The sequence below is a fragment of the Leucoraja erinacea genome, chromosome 1 (genome assembly GCF_028641065.1).
Source record: "Leucoraja erinacea ecotype New England chromosome 1, Leri_hhj_1, whole genome shotgun sequence".
Lineage (NCBI taxonomy): Eukaryota > Metazoa > Chordata > Chondrichthyes > Rajiformes > Rajidae > Leucoraja > Leucoraja erinaceus.
In genome coordinates, this window is record NC_073377.1 from 152,620,539 (window position 1) to 152,646,307 (window position 25,769).

General features: G+C 44.2%; 1 protein-coding gene across 4 annotated transcripts in view; it reads right to left on the reverse strand.

The window, feature by feature from the left end:
• The window catches only part of fstl5 (follistatin-like 5), a 740,079-nt gene that overhangs the window by 101,328 nt on the left and 612,982 nt on the right, over positions 1 to 25,769 (reverse strand). For all 4 annotated transcript variants that reach the window (XM_055646031.1, XM_055646038.1, XM_055646027.1 and 1 more), the window contains 2 exons: positions 23,540 to 23,701; positions 18,137 to 18,271 (listed from right to left, as the gene is read on the reverse strand). In XM_055646031.1, the coding sequence (XP_055502006.1) occupies positions 18,137 to 18,271; positions 23,540 to 23,701 (297 nt within the window). The remainder of the gene's footprint in view (positions 1 to 18,136; positions 18,272 to 23,539; positions 23,702 to 25,769) is intronic.

Genomic DNA, 25,769 nt, shown 5'->3' on the forward strand with positions numbered 1-25,769 from the left:
AAGCAGGGTGCAAGGCCACAGAATTCAAGTGCAGTTTCTTACCTCTTCAAGCAGGGTGCAAGGTCACCAAATTCAGGTGCAGTTTCATTCCACTTCAAGCAGGGTGCAAGGCCACCGAATTCAAGTGCAGTGTCCTACCACTTCAAGCAGGGTAAAGGCCACTGAATTCAAAGGCAGAGTCTTACCACTTCAAGCAGGGTGCAGGGCCACCAAACTCAAGTGCAGTTTCCTTCCACTTCAAGCAGGGGGCAGGGCCACCAAACTCAAGTGCAGTTTTGTGCCACTTCAAGCAGGGTGCAAGGCAACCTAATTCAAGTGCAGTTTCATACCACTTCAAGCAGGGTGCAAGCCAACCAAATTCAAGCGCAGTTTCATACCATTTCATGCAGGGTGCAAGGCCACCACATTCAAATGCAGTTTCATAGCATTTCAAGCAGGGTGAAACCACCATAGAACCACCATAAAACCACACAAAACACCACATAAACACCACACTCATAGTTCAGTAGACATCCAGTGTGTTTAGTTGATTCACAGCTCAGACAGAGTCCTGACCTCTCCCTACCCCATCTTGCAGAGACTGAGCCATACCCGCACTTCTGGGTTTTATAGTCCCTCCCCCTCCCACCAGCCGGGGCAGCAGAGAGAATGTCAACATTTTTTAAACATTAATAACTCTTTTATTTTTCACCGATCGGAAACATCCTCTTGTCCTGTGCAGTGGAGGAGGACTCTGAGTAAGATGGCCAAAAATCACAGCCGTAAGTGGCAGCGTTTTTTCAAAAATCATGAAACAGAAAAACAGGAAGTGGTCAAAATCTTACTTTTAGTAATATAGATGATGATAAAATGGCATTAAGTGACTAAGGCCAACCATAGGAAAGTAATGAAAGTGAAAGAACAAGCTGCACAGTGCATTTTTAAATGCTATATAATCCAGGTTCGATTTGACCTGGAGTCAGCAGTTACCATGTCAGCAATCATTTCCAGGTATAATTTTGACAATCAAAAATTTAGATCAGTCACTGTGGGGCATCATCTGCACAAGTATGCCTTAAAATGTCCTAGTGTCGGGCATGCTCGTAATAGCATCATTCATCATACAATAAATGGTTCCACTCGCACTTTGCAACAATTAGACCTCAGAGTACAACACAACAGCCACAGTGGAATCATCTCATGAGAGCCAAGAGCGCATTTTTCTTTTCTCACCATTGTAAGGACCAATTTGGTGATGTCAGGACATTTGGCTGGTCGGCCTGATAAATGACTGCAGATTGCTCAGTCAGCTTCCAAAGCCGCAAATTGGACTACAATTAATATCTGTTTCTCTCATCATTCTCTCAGTTTGAGTCGCTGCCTCAAAAAGGCAGCCAACATCATCAAAGACCCACACCATCCTGGCCACACACTCATTTCACCATTGCCTTCGGGAAGAAGGTACAGGAGCCTGAAAACTGTAACATCCAGGTTCAGGAACAGCTTCTTCTCTAGAGCCATCAGGCTATTAAACACAACACCGAATAAGCTCTGAACTACCAAGACTATTATTACTCTCTAGAGTTTAGGAGATTGAGAGGGGATCTTATAGAAACGTACAAAATTCTTAAGGGGTTGGACAGGCTAGATGCAGGAAGATTGTTCCCGATGTTGGGGAAGTCCAGGACAAGGGGTCACAGCTTAATGATAAGGGGGAAATCCTTTAAAACCGAGATGAGGAGAACTTTTTTCACACAGAGAGTGGTGAATCTCTGGAACTCTCTGCCACAGAGGGTAGTTGAGGCCAGTTCATTGGCTATATTTAAGAGGGAGTTAGATGTGGCCCTTGTGGCCAAGGGGATCAGAGGGTATGGAGAAAAGGCAGGTACGGGATACTGAGTTGGATGATCAGCCATGATCATATTAAATGGCGGTGCAGGCTCGAAGGGCCGAATGGCCTACTCCTGCACCTAATTTCTATGTTTCTATGTTTCTATGTATTATTGCACTATATTTGTTTATTTATTGAGTATGTGTGCATGTGCATATATATATATATTCACACTGAACTTTTTTTTCTCCCATTATGTACTATGTTTACATATTCTGCTGTGCTGCAGCAAGTAAGAATTTCATGGTCCTGTCTGGGACATATTACAATAAAACGCTCATGACTCTTGATCTGTGCAACACAATAGTATTATGAGTTTCTTGGTGATGGCACAACGACAATAGTCCATGGCTGCAGGCTTTGGAATAGGCGCACTGGACAACTGAGCGGATTATGGGCATCTCACGATAGAAGGCAATGACAAACCCATCTCTGAAGAAGCTGTTAAAAAAAAATGGTCTTCTTGCCCACGGTCTTACCGAGACCTCTTTGAAGAACAAGGCATTTGCAAGCTCAGGTTTTAAAACCATCAGCACCACTGCTTGAAGTGTTGCAGGAGAACCTCTGGCCCATGCTCACGCTTGGATTGTTATCTCACCGTGGAGGTCAAGATCATTCCTGATTTTCCATCCACTGGATCACTGAAGTCAGGTGCAACACATCCTTGCTGTGGCTTTCAGTTTACTGCTCACAACCGCATCAGAGAGTTTCACCAAGATCCGGTACTCATGGAAGGAAGATTCCTACTTTTCATGAAGAGAATACAGCATCTTGGCACTGGTATTTTCGAACATTGCTGTCTTCCTGTGAGATCTATTAAATTGACCAGTAGGTCCTTAAGAGCTCCGTTATATGATGCGTATCTTCTTATCAACAGAATTTGTTTCAAAAACACCCTAAATCTACAATTGGTTGCATGTCATGAAAGGAGATGAAGAATGCCATATATCCTGGCAGCTCCTTTATACTGAGGAGCAACACTCCACACATTTTCAGTAGTCAGCATTCCTGGAGAGAAGAATAGGGTCATGCAGCAAGGAAACAGGCCCTTCTGCCCAACCCATCTATGCTGACCAAGAAGTCCCGTCTAAGCTAGTCCCATTGACCCACATTTAACATATCCTTTTGAACCTTTCCAATCACGTACCTATCCAAATAACCTGGCCCTCAACACCAGCAAAACCATGGAACTGATTGTGGACTTTGGAAGGAGCAGGAGGGGGACCCACAGCCCCATTTATATTAACGGGTCGATGGTTGAAAGGGTCAAGAGCTTCAAATTCCTGGGCGTGCACATCTCTGAAGATCTTTCCAGTTCCGAGAACACTAATGCAATTATCAAGAAAGCTCATCAGCGCCTCTACTTCCTGAGAAGTTTACGGAGAGTCGGTTTGTCAAGGAGGACTCTCTCTAACTTCTACAGGTGCACAGTAGAGAGCATGCTGACCGGTTGCGTCGTGGCTTGGTTTGGCAACTTGAGCGCCCTGGAGAGGAAAAGACTACAAAAAGTAGTAAAAACTGGCCAGTCCATCATCGGATCTGACCTTCCTTCCATCGAGGGGATTTATCGCAGTCGCTGCCTCAAAAAGGCTGGCAGTATCATCAAAGACCCACACCATCCTGGCCACACACTCACCTCCCTGCTACCTTCAGGTAGAAAGTACATGAACCTAAGACTGCATCAACCAGGTTCAGGAATAGCTACTTCCTCACAGCCATCAGGCTATTAAACTTGGCTCGGACAAAACTCTGATTGTTAATAACCCATTATCTGTTATTTGCACTTTATCAGTTTATTTATTCATGTGTGTATTTGTTTATATTATGGTATATGGACACACTGATCTGTTTTGTAGTAAAGGCCTACTATGTTTTGTGTGCTGAAGCAAAGCAAGAATTTAATTATCCTATCAGGGACACATGACAATAAACTTACTTGAACTTGAACTTGAACTTAAATTCCTAGCGTGCCCAACTGCTTCCCATAATCAAGCTCTCAATCCTGCGAACATCCTCGTAAATCTTCTCTACGCTTTTTCCAGCTTAATGGAATCATTCCAATAGCAGTGTGACTAAAACTGCGCACATTACTCCAAGGCAGAAGATGGAGGCAAATACTCCAAGTGTGGCCTCACCAACAAATTTACACCTGTAACATAGCGTCACAACTTCTATACTCAATTCCCTGATTGATGAAGGCCATTGTGCCAAAAGCCATCTTCATCACAACATCTACCCATGACACCACTTGGAAAAAACTGTGTATTTGTACTCCAAAATCAACCTGCTCTATAACACTGCCAAGGGCCCTACGGATTGTACTTCCGGTGGCGCTGGTGCCAGCAGCCTCCACCTTCAGCCGGGTATCTTTTTGTTTTTTTGTTTCCTTAGTTATGTCGAAGTGTGTTTTGTATGATTTTTTAAATGTCTTTATGTGGGGGATGAGGGCACGGTGCGGGGGATACCGTCCTTCAGCCGCTTCCTGGTGAGGACGCGACTATTATTCGAGTCGCGTCCTCGCCCCCCCCCCCCCAGCGGCCTACCTGGATTGGCGCGACCTTTCCTGCCGGGATCGACCGGAGCTCCAGCAGCGGCGGGACAGCGCTGATACATCGCGGGGCTCGCGATGCCTTACCGGGGGTCGCCGTCTGGAGCCCGGAGTGCTGGACCTGCTGCACCGACATCATGGAGCTGCGGTTTGCGGAGCTCCCAACGCGGGCGGCGCTGACTAACAACGCGGGGTCCTGCGACTCTGCCCGGCTCGACCTGCACACTCGGGAGCTGCGGACTCTGGCTGCGGGAGGCGGCTGATCGGGAGGTCCGGGCCGCTGAGGAGGAGGATGCTCACCATCGGGGTTCGGCGTCGGCGTTCCACCAGCCCGGCGTGAGGGCCTGAACATCGGGCCGCCCGGTGCGGCGACTGCGGGTGCTCGGAAGGCCCCGACCACGGATGAACATCTGGGAAGATCGGAGGGGAGGCTGGCTGGACTATGGTGCCTTCCTCACCTTGGTGCCACTGTGTTGTGTTGTGTCGTGGACTTTCTGTGTTTGTGCTTTTTTTTAAATTTCTATTTTATTTTTTTAATATGTTTTAATATTTATTATTTATTTATTTTTATGATACTGACTGTAAAGGGAAATTCATTTCGTTGTCTCTAATTGAGACAATGACAATAAATTTGAATACAATACAATTGAATACAATACAATTCATTATGAAGGTCTTGCCATTGTTTGTCCTCTTATTTATCTGACCTCACATTTATCTGAATTAAATTCCATTTGCCATTCCTCAGCCTACTTGCCCTGCTGATTAAGGTCCTGCTGTAATTCTTGATAACCATCTTTGGTGTCTATGATATCACCTGTTTTAGTGTAATGTGGAAACTTACTCATCATGCCGTGTATATTCTCATCCAAATTGTTGACATTGATGACAAACTGCAAAGGGTCCAGCACCAATCCCTGAGACACACAGGCCCGAGTCACAAGCCTCCAGTCCAAAAAAAACAACCTTCCACCACATCCCTTTGCTTCCCCAAGGGACTACGATCCTGAGGAACAACAGTCACTTTCGACTTACGTAGCTCTTCACATCAACCTACTTCTCCAACTAGCAACTGAGCACTGATGCAATGAGAGCCCTCAAAATACCATGATATTTATGGAACATAACACTGGTCTCCTTAAGATGAGATTTGGTTGCCTGTGTCAGTCCTAGGGCACTGAACAATACATGTCAGCAACCCCAGAGATTCCATTGTTGTCATGTGTTGTCCACTACACATCTTCGCAGTCATCGGAGAGCATCAGAGAGAGGACAGAAGGAAATGCTGAGCTCAAGGAACAGGAGGTAGGACTTGATTGCCTACAATATCAACAGCAACTAGTCGATGATGGAGGCAAACAGAGATGGCCCAGCTCCACATCAACAGCATTTTCTCCCAGCTGAGTGAGGGGGGTAGGTATTTCCCATATAGACTGTAAGAGGCTCTCCGATAGATTGTCATCCCTCCGAAGGGACCTGTAAAATCATGGATTAAAATCTAATCCAATGACCCTTTCACACCAATACAGCACAGCAGTAATCGCCCACATATAAATAACATGACATGCTGCTGTGAGGTTCACCTGCACTAATTATAAAACATCATTGAATGAATCCATGCTAAAAATACTTAAATGGCTTGCCATTTAGATCTTCATATTTCTTGATGAATGACATTTTCATGAAAAATTCTGGGCTCTGCATAAAATACACCTTCCTCAAAAAGACGCAAACAGTTATTGGGAGCGTGAAATCTTTACACTTCTGTTCAACATCGATGATGGCTAGTCACTTTTACAGCCAACACATCACACTATATTGATCGGATTGATAAACAATCTGGAGGGAGATGAATTGAGGGGCCTACATTTCAAGATAATTGAAATGCACATTGAACAGTAAAAAATCCTTCAAGGAGCTTTAAGTGAGATTCATCTTAAGCCATTGCACCATTGATCCTTTCAAGGCAAGAAATGGGAAGACATTATAAAGCTTCAGCGATAAGAACAATGAATGTTCGCAAAAGCTGGGTCTGTTCCTTGTGGTAGTAGGCTTTCGTGCACAAACAAAACTTCCGACCCACATTTTCTCCCTGATGTTGCAGCGTTTAGGGGGACTTTAAGAGAACAGACAACATTTCAGGGTGAGGTATTGCCAAGGCCAAATGGTGCCATGTCTATGTCACTTTTCTCTGCACATTGATCTACATAATATGCCTCCAATATGCACAAGAATTTTAATAGTATTTTGGAAATCATTTGTAACAAAGCAAAATCAATTAATAGGTGAACAGAAAATCACAACATCCATTCACAATATTGTACACCCTGGTAACATTCCTACTTGACAACCTTATACAGAGGTGTTACTATCCTGAAAGAACATTCATACCATTAAAAAACAGTGCTCTGATTTATAAAAGAGTGCAGAAGTCTCCTTGGTTGGAGTGATGTTGCTGTAATCCCATGGGATGGGCAGCTGGAGTGAGGCTCCTGCCTGTCCCTGTAGGATGAGCACGTGGAATGAGGGATATGGCTGGTCAGCCTAGGTCAGCCATTGCTACTTTAGAGCAGGCTTGATGGTCTAGTTGGCTTGTACTTTTTTGTGTTCTGCTATTCTTATCTCCATGGGGTGAAGAGGTTCTGTGAGAATCCTGCCTGTTTCCTTGAGAAGGATTGATGGAGTGAAGCTCTTGCCTGTATCCATAGGACATGGGATTACTTTGAGGGAGCCCCCGTTCGTTACGGAGCTGGAGCTGCCGACTGCGAGGGAATCCCCGTTCCAGCGCAGGTCCGCAGAACCAGCAGGTACAGCAAGCACTGGAAACAAAGGGGAAGCCTCCATTGTGTCCGGAAACGTGGCCGACGGGCAGGACTTCAGGTCAGAATGAAGCGCAGGGGACTTCGGCCCCCTCTCCCTACTATCCTACTGGCCAATGTACAGTCCCTTGAAATCAAAGTGGAGGACATAAGGGCAAGACTGCTTTATCAAAGGGAGCTGAGGGAATGCTCTGTGTTCTGTTTCACAGAGACATGGCTCACCCCCAGCTCCACAGACTCAGCGGTCCAGCCTGAAGGGTTCTCCATCCACCGTATGGACCGTACCTTGGCATCTGGGAAAGGGAGAGGAGGGGGCGTCTGCCTCATGGTCAACTCTGCATGGTGCTCAGACGTGGCAGTCCTGTCCAACTCCTGCTCTCCACACCTCGAACATCTGGCGGTGAAGTGCCGTCCCTTCTACCTCCCAAGGGAATTCACCTCCATTATCCTGACCGCGGTCTACATCCCACCCCAGGCAGATGTCCGTCTGGCACTGGAGGAGCTGCACGCCGTGGTCAACAAACACCAGACGTCTTACCCCGAGGCTGGGGACTTCAATAAGGCAAACTTAAAGAAATCGCTCCCTAACTTCCACCAACATGTCTCCTGCTGCACCAGAGGACCTAACACCCTCGACCACTGCTACACCACCATCAAGAATGCCTATCGTTCTATCCCTTGCCCTCACTTTGGTAAATCCGACCATACTGCGGTGCTGCTTCTTCCTGCCTACAGGCAGCAATTGAAGAGCACACCCCCAGAAGTGAGGACAGTACAGAGCTGGTCGGGGGGGGGGGGGGGGGGGGAAGAGGACCAACTGCAGGACTGTTTGGAGTCTGTAGACTGGGCAATGTTCAAGGACTGAAATGTGAAGAAATGTGTGGAGGACTGCACCCCTACAAAAACCTTCCGAGTGTTTCCCAGTCAGAAACCTTGGATGAACTTTGAGATCCGCACACTTCTGAAGTCCAGACACAGGGCATTCACTTCCGATGATAGAGTGGCCTACATGAAGACCAGATACGACCTTGGTAAGGCCATCAAAAAGGCCAAAAGGGACTTCTGCTCCAAACTGGAGGATGAGACAGATGTTCGGCAGCTGTGGCGGGGCCTGAATGCAATCACCTCCTACAAGGCGAAACCAGGAGGCAGCTCGAATGTCGGTGAAACATCACGCCCTGACAAGCTCAATGCGTTTTACGCACGCTTTGATAGGGAGAATACTGCTGTGCCTTCCCAAGCCCCCATTCGCTGTGATGGTATTTCAGTCTCAGTCACAGAGGCCGATGTCAGGAAATCCTTCAGAAGGGTGAACCACCGAAAAACACTTGGACCTGATGGTATACCCGGTCATGTTCTAAAAACTTGTGCAACTGGCTGGAGTTTTTAAGGACATTTTCAACCTCTCACTTCTGAGGTCTGAGGTCCCCACCTGCTTTAAGAGGGCATCAATTATACCAGTGCCCAAGAAGAGTAAGGTGACATGCCTCAATGACTATCGACCAGTTGCACTAATGCCGGTGGTGATGAAGTGCTTTGAGAGGTTGATCTTGGAGCAAATCAACTCCTACCTCGACAAAAACCTGGACCCACTGCAGTTCACTTACCGCCACAACAGATCAACGGTGGATGCGATCTCGCTGGCCCTCCACTCCGCTCTGGACCACTTGGAGAACAAAAACTCATATGTCAGGCTGCTATTCATCGATTACAGCTCGGCATTTAACACAATCATCCCCTCCAAGCTGGTTACCAAACTTGCAGAACTGGGTCTCTGCGCATCCCTCTGCAATTGGATCCTCGACTTCCTCATTCACAGACAACAGCCTGTTTGTATTGGTGGAAATGTGTCAGCCTCGATAACAATCAGCACGGGAGCCCCTCAAGGCTGCGTGCTCAGCCCCGTGCTGTACTCACTCTATACTCATGACTGCGTAGCCTGTCATAGTGCGAACTCCATCATCAAGTTCGCTGACGACACCACTGTTGTGGGACGTATCACTGATGGGGATGAGTCAGAGTACAGAAGAGAGATCGAGCAACTGTCCATATGGTGCCAGCGCAATAACCTGGCCCTCAACACCAGCAAAACCAATGAACTGATTGTGGACTTTGGAAGGTGTAGGAGGGGGACCCACAGCCCCATCTATATCAACTGGTCAATGGTTGAAAGGGTCAAGAGCTTCCAATTCCTGGGTGTGCACTTCTCTGAAGATCTCTCCTGGTCCGAGAACACTAATGCAATTATCAAGAAAGCTCATCAGCGCCTCTATTTCCTGAGAAGATTACGGAGAGTCGGTTTGTCAAGGAGGACTCTCTCTGACTTCTACAGGTGCACAGTAGAGAGCATGCTGACCGGTTGCATCGTGGCTTGGTTCGGCAATTTGAGTGCCCTGGAGAGGAAAAGACTACAAAAAGTAGTAAACACTGCCCAGTCCATCATCGGCTCTGACCTTCCTTTCATCGAGGGGATTTATCGCAGTCGCTGCCTCAAAAAGGCTGGCAGTATCATCAAAGACCCACACCATCCTGGCCACACACTCATCTCCCTGCTACCTTCAGATAGAAGGTCCAGGAGCCTGAAGACTGCAACAACCAGGTTCAGGAATAGCTACTTCCCCACAGCCATCAGGCTATTAAACCTGGCTCGGACAAACCTTTGATTAGTAATAACCCATTTTCTGTTATTTGCACTTGATCAGTTTGTTTATTCATGTGTGTATATATTTATATTATGGTATATGGACACACTTATCTGTTTTGTAGTAAATGCGTACTATGTTCTGTGTGCTGAAGCAAAGCAAGAATTTTATTGTCCTATATAGGGACACATGACAATAAACTCACTTGAACTTGAACTTGAACTTGAACATGTGGTAAATTAGACACAAAATGCTGGAGTAACTCAGCGGGACAGGCAGCATCTCTGGAGAAAAGGAATGGGTGATGTTTCGGGTCGAGACCCTTCTTCAGACTAGAATCAGGGGAAAGGGAAGCGAGAGATATAGACGGTGAAATAGAGAGATATAGAACAAATGAATGAAAGATATGCAAAAAAAGTGGTGTAGTCAGAGAGCAGGAAGAATTACACTGGGGGAGCAGCAAGATAGGATGCCGCAGAACTGTCCTCAGAGAAAGGAGGAGAACTTCTTCAAAGTAGACATACCTTAAAGCGATTTTATAGTAGAGCAGACGAAATGTGTAGGAAGGAACTGCATATGCTGGTTTAATCTGAAGATAGACACAAAACTCCCGCTGAGTTACTCCAGCATTTTATGTCTATTTTTGGCTTAAATCAGCATCTACAAATTTCTACATATGTGTGGTAAATGTTGGCTTTGCCAGAAACACCTGCATCCTGCAAAAATACTCACTTCCATGACTGGAAATCAATGCTTGAACATGATTTGGATAATGTAGAATATTTTTGTATTGAATTGCTGTTCTGCTTTCTGGTCAGCTAAAATTGGAAGATAAGTTAAATACTATGCTGGATGCTGCTTGCAATTGCTTACATCCTCAGTTATTTAAAAATATTTTTAATCTTGTCTCATAAATGTATTTTACTTGCAATAGGAACATATTCATGAGATTACTCTCTTGAGTCTTCTTAGAGCTTGGAGCAGGAAATGGGATCAGAAGCAACACATACCCACAGTACCAAAGATCTTAGAGCAGAGATCTTTGCACAGTACGTTCTGAGTGGACAGGAAATGAGACCAGATGTGTACCAGTTATGTAATCCACCTACTCTCGCCAGGAGACTGTGTTCTCCCCAAACACAGAACAAATAGAGCTGCAGAAACAAGGAACTGCAAGTGCTGGTTTACAAAAAAAGACACAAAAGTGCAGGAGTAGTTCAGCATCAGGCAGCATCCCTGGAGAACATGGATTGAGGGACATTTCAGGTCACGACCCTTCTTCAGACTCAGAATTCTTCGGATGGAATGAACCCCAAGATTGTTCCCATGGGATGGGCATGTGGAGCAGAACTCCTGCCTGTTATTGTGGGATGAGCAGGTGTAGGGAAACTATGAAGAAGTGTCCTGACCTGACTGACACTTATCCATGTTCTCCAGAGATGCTGCCTGACCTGCTGAGTTATTCCAGCACTTTGTGTCTTTTCTTCTTCCAATAAATTTAATCTGGCTATTTAAATTGATCTCACTTTGTATAAATAAAGAAGTAAGTTTGTAAGGGAAGCAAACAAACCCTTTAATTTACATAGAGCTGAATAAACTACAGCAGAAGGACGGCACAATGGCATAGCGGTAGAGTTGCTGCCTTATAGCGAATGCAGCGCTGGAGACTCAGGTTCGATCCTGACTACGGGTGCTGTCTGTACGGAGTTTGTACGTTCTTCCCGTGGCCTGCGTGGCTTTTCTCAGAGACCTGTTTCCTCACGCACTCCAAAGATGTACAAGTATGTAGGCTAATTGGATTGGTAGATGTAAAAAAAATTGTCCCTAGTGGGTGTAGGATAGTGTTAATGTGCGGGGATTGTTGGTCGGCGTGGACCCAGTGGGCCGAAAGGGCCTGTTTCCGTTCTGTATCTCTAAACTAAACTAAAGGAACGGGGAGGGCATGGGTCATCTCACCGATCAACTATAATTCTAGCTTTTGAACGATGAAATGAATACTGAACTCAGTCTGGATGTAACTGAGGAATAACTTCTCATTCATTATTCAGGAGGGTTAATTGTAAATTGACTCCCATGGTGATCATCAAGACATTAATATTTCTGCAGGGGTGATCCTGAAGCTGACATTCTTCCGCCTTACAAGTAATTCTGAAGCTGTACAAAATTCCCTTGAGATGTCTTTCAGTAAGACTGTGTGAATTCACGCAACTCTCATCCTCAAGGGGACAACTCTCCATCTCAGGGGACAGACTTCTGACCGACATACACTACAAACCAACTGACTCACATGGCTATCTGGATTACACGTCTTCCCACCCTGCCCCCTGTAAAGACACTATCCCCTACTCCCAATTCCTCCGCCTATGCCGCATCTGTTCCCAGGATGAGACATTCCATACCAGGGCATCGGAAATGTCCTCGTTCTTCAGGGAACGGTGATTCCCCTCCGCCACCATAGATGAGGCTCGCACCAGGGTCTCATCCATACACCGCAACACTGCTCTCTCTCCCCATCCCCGCACTCGCAACAAGGGCAGAGTCCCCCTGGTCCTCACCTTTCACCCCACCAGCCGGCAAATACAACACATAATCCTCCGCCATTTCCGCCACCTCCAACGTGACCCCACCACTCGCCACATCTTCCCATCTCCCCCCATGTCTGCCTTCCGCAAAGACCACTCCCTCCGCAACTCCCTTGTCAATTCTTCCCTTCCCTCCCCTACCACCCCCTCCCCGGGCACTTTCCGTTGCAACTGCCAGAAATGCAACACCTGTCCCTTCACCTCCCCCCTCGACTCCATTCAAGGTCCCAAGCAGTCGTTCCAGGTGCGACAAAGGTTCACCTGTATCTCCTCCAACCTCATCTACTGCATCCACTGCTCTAGATGTCAGCTGATTTACATCGGGGGGACTAAGCGGCGGTTGGGCGATCGTTTCGCCGAACACCTCCGCTCAATCCGCAATAACCTACCTGAACTCCCGGTGGCTCAGCACTTTAACTCCCCCTCCCATTCCCAATCCGACCTCTCTGTCCTGGGTCTCCTCCATTGCCAGAGTGAGCAACACCGGAAATTGGAGGAACAGCACCTCATATTCCGCCTGGGCAGCTTGCATCCTGATGGCATGAATGTTGAATTCTCCCAATTTTGCTAGCCCTTGCTGTCTCCTCCCCTTCCTTAACCCTCGAGCTGTCTCCTCCCATCCCCCCGCCCTCGGGCTCCTCCTCCTCCCCTTTTTCCTTCCTTCTCCCCTCCCACCCCCCATCAGTCTGAAGAAGGGTTTCGGCCCGAAACGTCGCCTATTTTCTTTTCTCCATAGATGCTGCTGCACCCGCTGATTTTCTCCAGCAATTTTGTGTACCTTCGATCTTCCAGCATCTGCAGTTCCTTCTTGAACACTCTCATTCTCAAGGGTTGTACAGGTCTCTCTACTTGGGTTATCCTCAAATTAATTTAGTTTTTAGTTTAGTTTAGAGATACAGAGCGGAATTAGGCCCTTTGTCCCAAGGAGTCCATACCGCCAAGCGATTGCCGAATATTAACACTACCCTACTCACACTAGGGACAATGTTACAATTATACCAAACCAATTTACCTACCGAAGATCTCGGAGAAAACCCACGCGCTCATGGGGAAAATATACAAACTCTGTACAGACAGTATTCATAGTCAGGGTCGAACCTGGGTCTTTAGGGCTGTAAGGCAGTAGTTCTACCGCTATGCTACTGTGCCACCCCTTGTTAAATTGTTAATTAAAAAAATAAATTGCTAAAGTATCTTTATTGCATTCAATTTGGAATTATCTTTCAAAATATGTTTTCTATTTCTCAACAAATAAGAATATGGATTACTCTAAGCTATATTGATGTCAGTTCCACTGTCTTGGTGACAGGAATTTAACCACTTGTTTTGAACTGCAACCCCAATTAGATGTAATATGGATGACTTAGCAGGCCAGTGCTCCAGGCTCATAGGCTAGCACAGTGATAAAAGTGGGGAGGGAGGTGACAACATAGTGCTAACAGTGGAGGGGATGGTGTTGAAAAAGCTGCTGACTTTCAGCGCTAGCAAGCTGGATCCAGTTCTGTCAGTGTGTAGTTTTCATCATCTCTCTGGGAGAACACAATGGTTATTTCCTTCCCCATGCTAAAGACAGATGTGTTGGTAGGTTAATTGGGCCACTTTAACTTTCTCCTGGTGTGTGGATGACTTGTAGAATCTGGAAGAAGGGGAAGTAGCGGGAAATGTGAGGAGAATAACATTTAATTTGTGTAGGATTAATGTAAATCGGTAAATGGACTAAGTACTTAATTCTGTTCTGCTACTCTCTGCAAGTCTAATTCCCGCTCCTCCATCATTACTGATAAAAACACAGGAAAGACACAAAATACTGGAGTAACCCAGCAGATCATGCAGCATCCCTGGAGAATGATTGCAGGGAAGCAATCAGTCTGAAGAAGGGTTCTGATCTGAAACATCACCCTCCATGTTCTCCAGGGATGCTGCGCGAGCCATTGAGTTACTCCAGTGTTTTATGCCGTTCCTTGGTAAACCGGCATCTGCAGTTCCCTGTTTCTACTAATGAAAACATTATTGACAACAAATGTTTGGTGAGGAATGACAATGAAAAACTCCCTCTACTCAACCAAAAAGGAAAGGAAGAATCCGACTACGGAAGCAACATTAGATATGAACCCGAAGCATCAGCCTGCCCTGTGGGGCATCGGAATTTATACTGAGAGACGTTGAGCTCAAAGTAGCAGTCAGTCCTGCACAGAGCCACAGCATTCCACTTACAGCTGTCTGGCAGATTCCATCTATCTGGCAGAAACCAAGAGGACAGATATTACAATCTTTTTGGTTCATTGACTGCATAATTTTACCAGCAATTGACAGATGCTCCCAAATTTAACATGGCCATCTCAGCCCAACAATGACATAGTCCTTTGATACGAAAGCATGGTGCTTCAGGATTACATCATTGGGAATAGCCTGCATTTTTAATCGATAGTCTGGCTCCAACTTATTCCCTGTGTGATTACCCCAGAAAAGAAAAGGACTGCAGCCAAACAAAGAGCAAAAGGATGCAGGAAACACGTTCCCGGTGTTGGGGGGAGTTCAGAACCAGGGGCCACAGTTTAAGAATAAGGGGTAAACCATTTAGAACAGAGATGAGGAAAAGCTTTTTCACTCAGAGGGTTGTGAGTCTGTGGAATTCTCTGCCGCAGAGCGCGGTGGAGGACAATTCTCTGGATGTTTTCAAGAGAGAGTTAGATAGAGCTCTTAAAGATAGCGGAGTCAGGGGATATGGCGAGAAGGCAGGAACGGGGTACTGATTGTGGATGATCAGCCATGATCACAATGAATAGCAGTGATGGCTCGAAGGGCTGAATGGCCTACTCCTGCAGCTATTGCCTATTGCCGATTGTCCATAATTGTTTTGGAGAAAAAGTAACTGCAAGTTCTGCAATACCTTATTCTTAAACTGTGGCCCCTGGTTCTGGAAGGGTCAAGAGCTGCAAATTCCTGGGGGTGCACATCTCTGAAGATCTCTCCTGGTCCGAGAACACTAATGCAATTATCAAGAAAGCTCATCAGCGCCTCTACTTCCTGAGAAGATTATGGAGAGTTGGTTTGTTGAGGAAGACTCTTTCTAACTTCTACAGGTGCACAGTAGAGAGCATGCTGACCGGTTGCATCATGGCTTGGTTCAGCAATTTGAGCGCCCTGGAGAGGAAAAGACTACAAAAAGTAGTAAGCACTGCCCAGTCCATCATCGGCTCTGACCTTCCTTCCATCGAGGGGATTTATCGCAGTCGCTGCCTCAAAAAGGCTGGCAGTATCATCAAAGACCCACACTATCCTGGCCACACACTCATCTCCCTGCTACCTTCAGGTAGAAGGTACAGGAGCCTGAAGACTGCAACAACCAGGTTCAGGAATAGTTACTTCCCCACAGCCATCAGGCTATTAAACCTGGCTCGAACATAACCCATTTTTTTCTGTTATTTGCACTTATCAGTTTATTTATTCATGTGTGTATATATTTATATTATGGTATATGGACACACTTATCTGTTTTGTAGTAAATGCCTACTATGTTCTGTGTGCTGAAGCAAAGCAAGAATGTCATTGTCCTATACAGGGACACATGATAATAAACTCACTTGAACTTGAACTTGAATCTTGATCAAAGCACAGTGCTGGAGGAACACAATGGATCAGGCAGGTAGTTATGGGTCAGGAATCCTTCATTAGAGTATGCAGAAAGGTCCCGACCCAAAACATTGTCTGTCCATTCCCTTCTCAATGTTGCCCAACCTGCTGACCAACCTGAAGACTAAATGTCTTCACTTTGTTTTTACTTTCCTTATGAGAACAGAAGATGCAGCACTACCTGAATATAGTTTATGGTTGTCTGATGAGTGATATTCTGTCACTTTCTGTTGAAATCTTTATTCCAGTTAACCCATCTAATCCAATTTACAGACAAGAGATTTCAACCCCAGATAGACACACCATGCTGGAATAACACAGTGGGACAGACTGCATCTCCAGAGAAAAGGAATAGGTGACAATTCGTGTCGGAACCTTCCTTCAGGCTGCACTGAGGAAGGGTTCCAACCCGAAACATCACCTATTCCTTTTCTCCAGAGATGCTGCCTGATCCGCTGAGTTACTCCAGCATTGTGTGTCTATTTTCGATGTAAACCAGTTCCTTTCTACAGGTTTCATCCACATATAGGTTGGCTCCAATTCTTAAAAAATTTGATTGTGAATTGAAAAAAACTAATTCTGAAATATACGGATAATGCAAAATTCTGGATTAAAAGATAAATTCACAACTTTGAAGAGGAGAAGGGAGCAAGCTGCATTCTAGAATGAGCTCGCACTTGTACTGTGAGGAATATTAGTAATCACAAAATATGCTGGTGCGTTTGGGTGGGAGGGGGGTTGGTTGGATTCACTAATTCTCACAATCTCTCTCAACACCAGTCACTTTGCAGGCTTCTTGCCCCATTCCAACTTGGATACATTCTCCCATCCACAGACTCTCTACCTGCTCCCATGCACCATACCCTCCGCCTGGGGTTGTGTTCACGTCCACTTGGTTCCATTATCATCTTGAATTGTGCTGTGCAACAGTGGAATTTTCTGCAGGGTATTTCTCTTACGATTTCAAAGCATGAAATAAAAGCTTTAAGAGATACAGCAAACATATAAGATTTGACAGGTTGTATTCCTTGGATAAACAAATGTGCACTACTTAGCTGTATCTAAGTATGGTTCAGGATCAGACACACCAAGGGACTCATTGGGTCAGTGGTACTGTGGTTTTATAGTTATTCATATCATAAATATTGCAAAATATATCCCATTTTCCTTTTCATTTTGTGCAAGAACCTCGTGTATCATATCATTTACATACTTGGAAACACAAAAGTCATGCTGATAAGAAATAGAGATACAAATGATCCCAAAGGCATGATACACATGTCATTCTGGATGAACCGCACATAAATATCTTCATCTGTTCTCTTTGAAGCAGAGGGCCAAGGTTTGCTTTCTGGCTATTACAGTTCAGTATATTTTAATTCCCTCACATTCAGGAACGCTGAGTAGTGGAATCAATTTAATAGTGAAAACCCCAAATAAAAACCTGTGTATCTGAACCAGTTGTTTTGTAATCCAGTTTGTTATTGAGTTCCTTGAAATCGTTCCCCATTACCTTTAAAATGAAAGGCATACAGTGTGCCGTAAACCTTTGTGGAAATTTCAATATCCATCCCTCTTAATTCAATAAAATTATTTCTCTCAAAATATTAGATCCAGTTGATGTACAGACACACCGTATTCAATTAGCAAAACCTCCTTATATATATCTGGAAAAAGCTGCTCCATGTTTTTTTTGGCTAGTTTTTGTAAACAAATGTCGCCAAAATTCAGAATTCCTTCTGTTTTCTTCTATGTACTCTAAGCATTTAGAAGTCAGTCTTGCTTATTAATTTTCCCAATCATTATTCTCTTAATTTATCTCAGTAACGAGGACTTAATGAGCTTTACATTGGAACATTGTATGAACACATGTAGAACCTTACAAATACTAGCATTATTTCAGAATATAAATATTGCTGGGTATCGGTCAGACTTTGCATTTCATTTTGTACAAAATCCGTTCACAATCTTGGAAACACGAAAACAAATACATGCAAATTAAAAAAAAACCTAATAGGATTGCTCTCAGAGGTTTAACATACGTGTCTTTCTTGCTGAATCTTCCACAAAAAGTGACGAGATGTCTTCGTCCACACCCACGTCATTCTTGGCAATACAGGTATAAGCTCCAGTATCTTCATAGCGCACATTGCTAATGTGCACTGCACTTCCATTTGCTAGAATTAAAAAATATATGTCACAACATATATTTCCATCATTTCAATTACTGAACAGGCTATCTGATTAGGAAATGTTGCTGGGAAATTGGATATTGTGATATTTTTTGGCACGCTGAAACTGTTCTGCATATAACTCTAATGCCCTGTCAGATCCCTTGAAAAATGGTCAAAGTACATTTGAAACGTGTTCTTGTGGCTTACGCTCAGAAACATGCAGCAAAACGGGACCTGCAGAGTTCCCAATGGGACCAAACCCAACTGAACTCCGACAATCTTCAGCACGCCAGTGCAAGAAGGACGTTAGCCCTTAAAGACACACTCTCCGTGACAGACATCCAAAATCTACATTGTGGTTCCCAGGGCAGAAACAGAGCTCGGGGGGAGAGATGGAGAGAGTCGCCGCCATCTCTGAAAGGGACATCGAAGGCCTCACCAAGGAAGGAGTGAAATGATCCAGTGCAGTTGGGAAAACATGGAGACCCACAATGTTCATTCACGGAAGGGACTGATGGAAATGGATACAGTGGTTTCCTCCAGGTTTGAGAAACCCCACTCATTCAGTCAATGGAAGAAATAGGTTTCATGTCTCACAACATATGTCAGGGTGAACTGCTTAGTTTAGTTTAGTTTAGAGATACAGCATGGAAACAGGCCCTTCGGCCCTTCCCCGAGTCCATGCCGACCAGCGATCCCTCTTACTGCACACCAGGGGCAACCTATACCGAAGCCAATTAACCTACAAACCTGGAAGACAATTAACCTACAAACCTGTACATCTTCGGAGCGTGGGAGGAAACTGAAGCACCCGGAGAAAACCCATGTGGTCACAGAGAGAACATACAAACTCCATACAGACAGCACCTGTAGTCAGGATCAAACCCGGGTCCCTGGCGCTGTAAGGCAACAAATCGCTGCACCACTGTGCTGCCCAAAATGCTCCACATTGAAAAGTAATTCTGTAATTGGATCAGAGATTCCTATTGATGTGTTGTGATCAGTGAAGGTAGACTGCAAAGAAGCCTCTGGGGGATTATTATGAGATACATTGGCTAAGTATTGGGGAACTATGATGATGCTAAAATTTGTTGTGTGGGATTGTTCCCTCCAAGTTCATTCCGGCAACAATTTAACATGCATCTATCAAGGAATAACTGATAGCCCGTGTAATAAATGTCTCTTTCCTCCTCCCTGCTGGGATTTTTTTGCCGGTAGCTTTGCTCTAAAATCATGTTCCAGAGAGGACTAATGGTATTTTCATTGTCCACTATTGTACTTGTACATTTTTCATAGACAGCTGTAGTTGAACCATGAATGAGACCTAGGAGCCAGGGAAGCAGATGCCACTCCTTTTTTCAGGACCTTTCCCTCGAGACAGTGCTAGTTCAGGAAAATACTGGCTGTTTGCCCTCCTCCCCACCCCACCCCACTGAATATGAATGCAATTGTTGAGGAAATATCTGGATTATTAATGACAGCCCTTATGGGCACATGTGCATTATGGGCATTTGTGCAGTCAATGGCTGCCTGTGCTCATGTGAAGGCAGGAATGCTGGGAAATCACAGCACCGAAGATGCCACCTGGACAAGCATATGAGCATGTGATTGGGTGAACTCTTTAATGCTACCGAGCCCAGCAAATTGGGAGGCACTACACATCTGCTTTTGTGGCTTGTAAAAAAAGATCAGAAATTCACAGTCAAGATGAATCTGGCTACCATGGAAAGAGCAGTCCACGCAAGTGAACATGGCAACAGTGTCCCTGGAACATGCCACACTGACACAATGATGGCAGTCTTGGAAAAAATGAGCTTGTGATCCCATTGTGTTGTCCTGTGTCCTCCCACATTCCACCATGAATGGCAGTATCCGATTAAACAGATAATGGGAAATGTGGACTCATCATCTCCCAGTCCTGAATGAAGTGCTAAAGACAAAGCTGAAACATTCACAACCATGTTCAGCCCTAAGTGTAGAATGTATGGCCCATCTCGGCTTCCTCCACCATCTCCAACCATCACTGTGAGATGGTGAGATCTCCACCATCACAGTAGCCAGTCTTCAGCCAATTTGATTCACTCTGCATGACATCAATACTTGAGAGCACCAAATGCAGCAGATACCAGTTCACAATGTAGCACTGACCTTGGATCCAGAAGCAGCAGGTCAGTGCTCCAGAAGCAGCAGGTCAGAAGCAGCGGGAGGCGCTACAGGTCTCTCCGTTGCCGAACCAGCAGGTCGAGGAACAGCTTCTTTCCGGTGGCTGTCACTCTACTCAACAACGTACCTCGGTGACTGCCAATCACCCCCCCACCCCCCCCCGGACACTTATTATTATTTATTCAAATCGTTGCTATGTCGCTCTTCCAGGGAGATGCTAAATGCATTTCGTTGTCTCTGTACTGTACACTGACAATGACAATTAAAATTGAATCTGAATCTGAATCTCAGCAGCTCCTAGCTGTATCATTACAATTACCAATTCAAGAAAGTGCAAGAAAAAAACAATAAAAACAGGGAAGGTTGGCAATAGCCAGCAGATCAAGAAACATAGAAACATAGAAAATAGGTGCAGGAGTAGGCCATTCGGCCCTTCGAGCCTGCACCGCCATTCAATATGATCATGGCTGATCATCCAACTCAGTATCCTGTACCTGCCTTCTCTCCATACCCCCTGATCCCTTTAGCCACAATGGCCACATCTAACTCCCTCTTAAATATAGCCAATGAACTGGCCTCAACTACCTTCTGTGGCAGAGAATTCCAGAGATTCAACACTCTCTGTGTGAAAGAAGCATCAGTGAAACATCAATAGAAAAAAAACCACAGGATTTTTACTTGAGGTCAGTGACTTCTCATAAGAATGTTCTGATGAAAGAACAACCACATGGAACAAGATTAAGTCTTTTTTTTTCTCTAATTATGCCTAACCTGATGAGTTCTGCCAACATTTTCCATTATTATTCCTGATTTACAATATTTGCAGGTTTTTGTTTTCATTTTTGCAATGAATAGTGTAAATGGTCTTTGTACATTATGTTCAGAAAATTGGATCTAATCTAATTCAGTAAATTAGTCTAATTTCAGTCAACAGCTACATAATGCAAAGTGTCATTATCCTGGCTATCAGGTTGTATCCACTCACGAGAACAATGCTCACAGATGCCAATATGGTTCATCACTATCATTTCTGTATGGGAAGGGGAATTAAAATGTTTGTCACTGGGAGTTTGAGTAGGTCTAGTGCACAAGTATTCGCCAAAACGGTCATCTTGTTTATGCTCAGTAGCATGCTTCATGAGGACCATGTTATTCATATGGCCAAATCCTTTGGCTCTTATTGTCACAGTGGCTCTGTAGAGAGGAGGTATGGAGAAGGTTCAGAAAATTGATTCCTGGGAAAAACGATTTGTCTAAAGTGTAAAGGTTGTACACTTCGTAGAAGTTTAGAAGACTATGAAGTGATCTAATGAAAATGTAGGATTTTCATTGGAATTGACAAGATAGTTACAAAGAAGATGCCTCCTCTTGAGTAAGGCATAGAACTAGGTAGAATTGTTTCAGAACAGGGTTTGTCCATTTAAGACAATGACATGGAGAAATATTTTCTCTCAGAAGTATCATAGATTTTTGAAACTCTCCATCCCAGAAAGCTGTCATAGTCAAATATGTATTATTTTGGGATTCTAAGGGAGACAAGGTTAATGGGAAAGACCAGAATGTAAATCTGAGGCAGAATTGAGAGGCCTTGTAGCCTACTCCTACTCTTACTTCATAGTCACTTGAATAGGATTGGAAAGCTCCTTGGTTCTCCATGGAACAAAAGAACATTAAGAGGAGATTTTGGTTAGATGCACATATAGTGGATACAGAAAGGTGAATTAGTTCCTATCCCCATTTGTTGATGGTTTGAGGACAGGTTCAATTTGATGGGCCATGGCGCAGAGGATTGAGGGGGGGCATTTTTAATTTACACGGAGAGGTATGGTACCAATTGAGATGGTGAAAACCTAGTCAATTAGGGCTTTCTAAAGGGAATTGGATAGGTACTTCATTGAAAATAATTTGCAGAGGTATGGCAAGCGACCAAGCAAATGGTACTCTATAATGTGCTTTGCAAGGAGTCAGAATGGAGTCAATAAGGTAGATTGCCTGTCCTGCATTAACTATCCTGCAGAAATTCTATGTTTCATGATTCAATTAATCCCTATAACCCTCATACCTCAGCTGAGAGGACATCTTGCGTCATAACCCTGCACAAGTCTCCGTCCCATTCAAGATAGCTCCCCACGTTTACTTGCTATGGATATTTTGGACAATGAATTGTCTGATTATGTTTATGTTCTGGCTGTACCTAATTTCAACGATGCCTGCTCAATCCTGTTTGCGAGGATAAATAATTGGAATTGACAGCTCTTTTGGAGAAAAAATAATCAATATTTCTGAGAAATTGAATTAATCTCTCTGCACGTCATGTCAATTTTTGGGAAGTTCTATAAAATTGGGTTGAAATTCAGAACAGCAGGTACGCACTGGGGGACTGAAAGAAAAGTGTGATGGAAATCCCAGCCACAAGAAAATTACAGAGCAATAGATTGAAAAAGAGGTGTAAAAGAGGCCTGAGATTGCTCATCATTCTTCAGAGTTCATGAGTTCAAAAAGAAGAAACAAATGCAGATACAGTATGTTCCAGGCCAGAGTTTCCAGGGTGACTCTTATGGGAAGATACTGGGGCAAGAATCTGGCCTACATTGCAAGGTTGTTGAAGTATGTGGGATGTGGCACATTCAAATTTTAAGAAGTGAGGAACAAAAGAATACATGAAAAATACTATAATGTAATACTCTACAGGAGTAATATAAAGGGACAGCGGTAGAGTTGCTGTCTTACAGCGCCAGAGTCCTGGGTTTGATCCTAACTAAGGGTGCGGTCGGTCCTGTGACCACATGGGTTTTCTCCGGCTTCCTCCTACACTTCAAAGACGTCAAGGTTTGTAGGTTAATTGTCCCAGTTGTGTGTAGGTTACCATATGGGGTGATCGCTGGTTGGCATGGACTCGGTGGGCCGAAGGGCCTATTTTCATGCTGCATCTCCAAGTCTAAAGTCTAAGGTAAAGTTTTGAGATTTTACATCTTCTAAATAAACAGTAAGTGTGTTTTTAAGATTACATTTGCTCATGCTGTTACTTTTAAGTACTTATTAAAATTTGGTACACACACACATTGTTAAATACAAGTAGAATATTTCTAGACATCTGCACCACGTTACCTTGCAGAGTAAGCTGCTTTGACAGTTTGGGAATAATGTCAACTCCATTTTTCAACCAGTTGATCATGGGATTGGGAATGCCTTCAGCGTGACATCTGAGACTTGCCGTCACACCTGGTTCACGAGCTTGGCTCTCTGGATAAACCCGAATAACTGGAGGAACTGCAACCAACAACAAACACTACAAGTTAGCGATTACTGTGCAGCTTTGAGATAATTAATGGAATCCTGTTCACAGTAAGAATTTGATGGGCAAGATGATCAAGTTGAATTCTGGGGAACATTTTTTTAAATCTAGCTTTGTCGCTAATAATACTGGCTAATAATACTGGTAACTATGTTAGCAAATTTATTACAGGTGTTACCTGCTGAATGTAGAATTGGTTTTCCTTGACTTTCTGAAATTTCCTATCATGTTAAACCGAAGAGAAGGAGAATGGGAAGCAGCAATGTTGAGATTTATTTACACTCTATGTAGAAAGGAAGCATTTTCTAGAATTAGAGTAGTCATGGACAACAACATGGCTGACCCAACAACATGGCTGACCCAACAACATGACAAGGTTCTAAATTGGGGCAAGGCCAATTTTGGAGGCATTCCGTTGAAACTTGCAGAGGTCAATTGGGTGAGTCTGTTTGCAGGTAAGGGGTCAGCTGGCAAGTCAACAGTGAGTTAGTAAAAGTACAGGGCTGAACATTTCTGTTAAGGTGAAGGGCATGGCTGGTAGGTTTAGGGAACCCTAATTGATGAGAGATGTTGAGGCTTTACTCAATAAAACGTCAGATTTAGGCAGTCGGGACCAAGGAAAATCCAAAGAGACTCTACAGGTATATTGAAAGTAAAAGGGTGGGCATGGAAAGAATAGCTCCCCTCAAATATTAGCATGGGGAACAATGGCCCATGGGCTGGAGCCACATCTACATCATTGAAAACAGAGATTGCAAATGCTGAAATCTTGAGGAAAAACAGATTGTCTGAGGGATTCAGCAAGTCAGACAGCATCTGTGGAGGGAAATGGATGGACAACATTTCGGACCCTTTTTCAAGATGGATACGGTAGAGAAAACAGGTAGAAAGAAATGAGTGGATGGGGTGGAAATGTAGAACCAGAGAGGGAATGATTGGTAGAGGAGATCAGGGGGTGGGAGGAAATAGGGGATCCGTAAGGGCTAGGGGTGGGTGATAATTAGAGGAAGAGGAGGAGGAGAGGAAAGGAACTGAGTGATGGAGGGCAGGGAATTAGAAAGAAGGATGTGCCTGAGAGGATTTGGGTCGATCCGAAGGAGAAGCATGGGTGGGTGGGGTGTTACTTTAAATCTTCATGACTCCCCAATTGGAATATGAGGTGCTAATTTTCTAGTTTGCATATGATTTCACTTTTGCAGTGTGGAGGCCAAGGACAGAGGGGTCAGTATGGGAAAGGTGAAGAGGAATTGAAGAATCTTGCAACCGGGAGCTCTGTAATGAACACACCAGCACACGTGAAAGTCACATCCAATTTTATTTTATAACCAATTATGAATGAATGAATGATACTTTATTATCAAGCTAATTATTATAAAGCTATTATAAAGCTATTTTAAACAAAATGAATTTAGGAATTAACTCTGTAAGTGTGCTTACGGGAGAAACATAACAATAACTACTTCATATGACTACCAGCTGCTAATTTCTTCTTGTTCGGGATTAGTATTGACAGAATAGTGACATGGTCAATCTCAGCTGACGTTTTTATATCCAAAATCAATTGGATGGCAGCACTTGCTAAAGATCACTAATTAGATTTTTTTTAACTAAATAATTGGTGATTTTATCTCTTTTTAGTATTCAGATGACAGCTCTCTGTAATGAACATGCAAGCACGCATGAAAGTCACAACTGCACAAAGTTATTTTTTTCTTACTTAAATGAACTTTTGTTAAAATAAGAAAATTCGAAAGGGTTGTGTAAATTGACAATTAGGTTGTTGAAAGTTCCCGAGCTGCGCTGCCTGTCACTGGAACACGTTTGGCTCAGCTGAGAATGATCTGCCAATCTATCACTTCATCTATTCATTGTATTGGGCTTACGATATGTAGAGAATAAAAATTTCACCAGTTGATTTAAAATTAGAGGTGAACGCTGCTCTGATCTTTGTGAGTGAATGAGAGTATTATGGTTGAAGACACAATAGCAGAGTACAGCTGGCCGTAAAACCTTCGTGTTTTCAACCTGCTTGAGTTAATTTTC